General features: G+C 46.3%; 1 protein-coding gene across 1 annotated transcript in view; it reads right to left on the reverse strand.

Moving 5' to 3' along the window:
* sf3b2 (splicing factor 3b, subunit 2) overlaps nt 1-5,338 on the reverse strand; it is a 15,168-nt gene extending 9,830 nt beyond the window's left edge. The window contains exons 1-8 of the mRNA XM_076288910.1: nt 5,116-5,338; nt 4,364-4,410; nt 4,077-4,136; nt 3,541-3,693; nt 2,883-2,945; nt 806-938; nt 402-499; nt 30-138 (exon numbers count right to left, since the gene is read on the reverse strand). Coding sequence (XP_076145025.1) covers nt 30-138; nt 402-499; nt 806-938; nt 2,883-2,945; nt 3,541-3,693; nt 4,077-4,136; nt 4,364-4,410; nt 5,116-5,245 — 793 coding nt within the window. The 5' untranslated portion in view covers nt 5,246-5,338. The remainder of the gene's footprint in view (nt 1-29; nt 139-401; nt 500-805; nt 939-2,882; nt 2,946-3,540; nt 3,694-4,076; nt 4,137-4,363; nt 4,411-5,115) is intronic.
* Nucleotides 5,339-5,591: the final 253 nt, after the last annotated feature.

Consider the following 5,591-nt stretch of genomic DNA (forward strand, 5'->3'; position numbering starts at 1 on the left):
GACTCATGAGATGCAGGGAGGCTCCTGACCTGGGGGGGCAGTGCTGAGCTGCTCCTGTCTCATATCCTTTAGCTGCAGGATCTTCTCCAGTGCCTGAGGAATCTTAGGTCCAATGCCCACCTCTTCACCCTGCCAAGACTGGAACACCAGAGAGAGAGAGAGAGAGAGAGAGAGAGAGAGAAGGTAGAGAGGGAAGAAGGTAGAGAGGGAGAAGAAGAAGGGTGGTAGAAAAAGAGGGGTAAGGAGAGGGAGAGAGAATGAGGTTTAAGATGGAGGACAAACAGTTCTGATGATTCAGCAAGGATGCAGTAGTTGCTGAAGACTGATCAGTTGTCAGTTTCTATTAATCGTGTGCCAGGAGGTGTCAGGAAAGCGTGTGGGAACTGTTCAAAGATCAGTACCTCTCTGCCATCTTCTCCAGGTGGTGGGGGCATCCGCTGCTTCTGGTTGGACTGGGACATCATGGACACACCAGGAGGGGGTGGCCCACTGTTCATGGCTAACAAGACAACAGGACGAGTCAGAATGCTGGATCCTCGCACATCAGTACAAACTAGCTCAGTTGCTAAGCACGGCTAAAAGGATCCTCTACCTGATAAATTGTGCTGTAACAGGAACAGCCTTATTAACAATTCCAAATGTCACACAGGAAAAGTCCCCTGTGCTATTATACGAGTATAAATGGGGTTTTTTTTGTTGACCAGACACTGTTAGTAAATACTCATTTAGTAATTAGACAGACAATTGTTTGTGCTATTGGTGATTGCTACTTGGGTAGAGAGAGAGTGAGAGGCAGATTGGTCACCTCTCATGGGGGGCAGGCTGGACATGGGGATCAGAGTGGCGCGGGGGGTGGAGTCCGGCATCCTCACGCCCGGGGGGCCCTGCTGCCTCACGACCATCTCCTGCTGACGCTCCTGCTCCAACAGCACCGCAGCCTGAGAGAGAGAGAGAGAGAGAGAGAGAGAGAGAGAGGTAGAGATTGAGAGAGAGAAGAGAGAAAAGAGAGAGAGAGAGAGAAAAAAAAAGAGAGGGGTAGAGAGAGAGAGAGAGATTGAAAGAGTGTTAAAAGAGCTAGGAAAACATGACTCGTCCTTAACGTCTATGTACAGTCCATTTTTACAAAATACTTATTTCAACCCAACCCAAAGGTCCAATGCCTCTATGCTTTGGTGTCAATAGATTATAAGTGGCACATAGGACTATGGTCTCAAACAGCCATGACCACAGAGCAGGGATCATGGGTGGGGTGGGGTAAGACAGACGTAGAGTATAATGGGTGATTGGGCAGGGATCATGGGTGGGGTGGGGTAAGACAGACGTAGAGTATAATGGGTGATTGGGCAGGGATCATGGGTGGGGTGGGGTAAGACAGACGTAGAGTATAATGGGTGATTGGGCTGGGATCATGGGTGGGGTGGGGTAAGACAGACGTAGAGTATAATGGGTGATTGGGCTGGGATCATGGGTGGGGTGGGGTAAGACAGACGTAGAGTATAATGGGTGATTGGGCTGGGATCATGGGTGGGGTGGGGTAAGACAGACGTAGAGTATAATGGGTGATTGGGCTGGGATCATGGGTGGGGTGGGGTAAGACAGACGTAGAGTATAATGGGTGATTGGGCTGGGATCATGGGTGGGGTGGGGTAAGACAGACGTAGAGTATAATGGGTGATTGGGCTGGGATCGATCATGGGTGGGGTGGGGTAAGACAGACATAGAGTATAATGGGTGATTGGGCTGGGATCATGGGTGGGGTGGGGTAAGACAGACATAGAGTATAATGGGTGATTGGGCTGGGATCATGGGTGGGGTGGGGTAAGACAGACGTAGAGTATAATGGGTGATTGGGCTGGGATCATGGGTGGGGTGGGGTAAGACAGACGTAGAGTATAATGGGTGATTGGGCTGGCTCGTAGAGTATAATGGGTGATTGGGCTGGCTCGTAGAGTATAATGGGTGATTGGGCTGGGATCATGGGTGGGGTGGGGTAAGACAGACGTAGAGGATAATGGGTGATTGGGCTGGGATCATGGGTGGGGTGGGGTAAGACAGACGTAGAGTATAATGGGTGATTGGGCTGGGATCATGGGTGGGGTGGGGTAAGACAGACATAGAGTATAATGGGTGATTGGGCTGGGATCATGGGTGGGGTGGGGTAAGACAGACATAGAGTATAATGGGTGATTGGGCTGGGATCATGGGTGGGGTGGGGTAAGACAGACGTAGAGTATAATGGGTGATTGGGCTGGGATCATGGGTGGGGTGGGGTAAGACAGACGTAGAGTATAATGGGTGATTGGGCTGGGATCATGGGTGGGGTGGGGTAAGACAGACGTAGAGTATAATGGGTGATTGGGCTGGGATCATGGGTGGGGTGGGGTAAGACAGACGTAGAGTATAATGGGTGATTGGGCTGGGATCATGGGTGGGGTGGGGTAAGACAGACGTAGAGTATAATGGGTGATTGGGCTGGGATCATGGGTGGGGTGGGGTAAGACAGACGTAGAGTATAATGGGTGATTGGGCTGGCTCGTAGAGTATAATGGGTGATTGGGCTGGCTCGTAGAGTATAATGGGTGATTGGGCTGGGATCATGGGTGGGGTGGGGTAAGACAGACATAGTGTATAATGGGTGATTGGGCTGGGATCATGGGTGGGGTGGGGTAAGACAGACGTAGAGTATAATGGGTGATTGGGCTGGGATCATGGGTGGGGTGGGGTAAGACAGACGTAGAGTATAATGGGTGATTGGGCTGGGATCATGGGTGGGGTGGGGTAAGACAGACGTAGAGTATAATGGGTGATTGGGCTGGGATCATGGGTGGGGTGGGGTAAGACAGACGTAGAGTATAATGGGTGATTGGGCTGGGCTTGCTCACCTTCTTCTGCTGCTCCAGAAGCTCTTGCTCCTTCATATGCTCCTCCATGACCCGAGATTCACCCTATGACGCACAGACACACGCTATAACTTGCGGCAGGCAGTTTCTCGCACATACTGTATATACTTTCATTTAAAAAAAACACAATGTCTCAACGACTGATTAGTTTATGCTCTTCTATTGTGCACCTAGCTAGGCATAGTTCCATATTGACCAAACTCTTGATGATCTTTTATGTGCAGTTCTTAAGGAAACTACTTCACAAACTATGACAAAACCACTATCAGTAACTACATGCACTTTGCTAATTCTGTCTGATGCACACACCAACTCTCATTCATGCTCAACGCTAAAATCTAAAACTTGTCCGTTCTCTGCATTAATTTAGTCCATCACTTCAAGCTTACAAATACAGATGAAACAAACGTATGAAATGTGTCCACGTATTTACGTAAACGCATAAACTAGGCTTAACAGTAATCAGAGTAGCCTATCTGTAAGTGGTCAGCGCTTGTCTGAGTACAGCAGCTGTTCTCTGAAAGTCACCTTTGGATAAAAGTGTCTGCTTAATACTTCTATACTTTTTACACACGGACATAAACATACAGACACACACAAAAACAAACACACACACACACACACACACACACACACACACCATGGGTCCGCGCTGTGGCTGGCCCATGCCAGGCGGCTCCAGCCCCATGTGCATGCCAGGGGGAGGGGGTCCTCCCATCATGCTCATGGCCTGCAGCATGCCAGGGGGCAAGGGCATGGGGGGTATCGGGGGCATGGGCGGGAGGCCCGGCATCTGTGGATGAAGAGAGTATGTCATGACCTGGCAACAGAACCATTTACTGAAAATGTAATTTCCCATAAGGCCTCCATGACCTAGGATGACGTGATGTATATTAACTTGCCTACTTTGTTTTCTGTGCAAAGTTCTGTGCCAACACTTTAGAATAACACACGTTATTAGTATTGTTGAGTAAGGGTGAGCAACAAGATGTGTGGGTATGCCGGTGTGGTGGTAGTGAGGATGGGGAAAAGGGAATCAAATAAGGTGTTCAGGTAGACAAGTATTACTTCTTACTGCATATTTTGCTATGACAAATGCCTCATAAAATCATCTAGATCCCTATAATAGCCCTAAAATGTTAACAAAACAATGAGTAAGAAGATTAAATCGCTCACCTGTGTCATTGGCTTGTCATCTCCACCTTGGATGTTGGGTTTGCTCAAAATCATACCCGTCTACAAAAAAGAATATTACATACACACGTACATCAACAAAAAGCACACAACCCATACTCAAGAGTGGGAGACAGAGAATTATTAATATTTACTAAGAAGACAACTACTATTGGCAGTAACTTAACCATGTTTTACAATAACTTTGAGAGTGAAGTTAAAATCTGAACAGCATGTCACATATTCCTTATGAACATATTTGATATCAACAACAGAAAAAAAAACATTACCTGCATCATGTACCCTTTCAGTCTGTCAATTAGATCATCTCTCGGTCCTGATGGAAATAGCACATTGTTGTTAATTTCGGCAAATGTGACAGCCACTCTCAACATCAATGATAGTAAACACAACTATAAAGCAGCAACAAACAAACATTCCTGTCCCTACAACTAAAAATGGTTAATACTGCATTCAGCTCAGCCAGGGCACCAGCCTAGAACATGCGAAGAAGGTAAGCTGGCTGACCTGCTTTCCACCGTGTTGTTTATTTTACATGGCTTATAACTACTCGTAACATTGTTGCCAAATAACGCATTTAGCAATGCATGCTTCTTTGGCCCAATGCACAATGCGGCAACTGTATGCATACACTAAATCGATGATTATGCCAGTTATATTTCAACTTCCAAGCCTGACATGATCACCAAATAGCCAAGTTGGGTAACGTCATTCGTCGTATTCATTTTGTTGGCTAGTAACGTTAAGCTAACCTTAGCTAACTCTATGATGTGCCAAGTTTTCAGGAAGTTGTTATGTTGCTTATCTTATTAACTGCACAATTAAAAAACAAACAAATGGGAGACCAAACTTAACCATTTCTAATAGTTTCTCAAATACGTAATATAGTTAACTAGATGGGTAACTAGCAATTCATTTCACATGGCCTAAATTGTGGCCATGAAGAAGCCTCAGCTTAGCTAACTAGCTAGCTATGTAGCTAGATACATCGCATGAAAGAAAAAGCTCGTTCGATTCGTACCCATTATTGGCGCACCGATCTCCGCCAGTTTCGCCTGCAGCTCGGGGATACTCCATGTGTTCAGAGACGCCACAGCACCACCCAGGTCGGACGGGTTGGCGTCGGTTCCTGGTGGTCCGTCGCTAGCCATTTTAACTTTGGTTCATTCAGACGCTCCGCAAACAACGAACACGAGCAAGAAGGTGCAAAGAGGTTCACGGGAAGATTTTCATTCGCTCCCTCCTTCTTCTTCTTCTTCTTCTTCTGTCAGGTTTTATGGCAGTTTACAGGCAAAGTGTATTACCGCCATCTACTGGACTGAGATGCAATCAATTGGATGTTATTTCAAGGAAAATCATTAAAAAAAAAAAATAATAATAATAATAAATAAAATAAAAAAAGACAAACCAACTAAATCCTATTTGCTAATTGTGTTTCTTTGATAAATGTGATGACAGCACTAGTGATGTTTCCTGATCTAGGCTCACCTAATAAGG

This window comes from Alosa pseudoharengus, unplaced genomic scaffold, assembly GCF_046254945.1.
Source record: "Alosa pseudoharengus isolate Yale_2024_CS ecotype anadromous, Long Island Sound unplaced genomic scaffold, YU_APseudo_1.1 YU_APseudo_1.1_scf_17, whole genome shotgun sequence".
NCBI classification, from domain to species: domain Eukaryota; kingdom Metazoa; phylum Chordata; class Actinopteri; order Clupeiformes; family Clupeidae; genus Alosa; species Alosa pseudoharengus.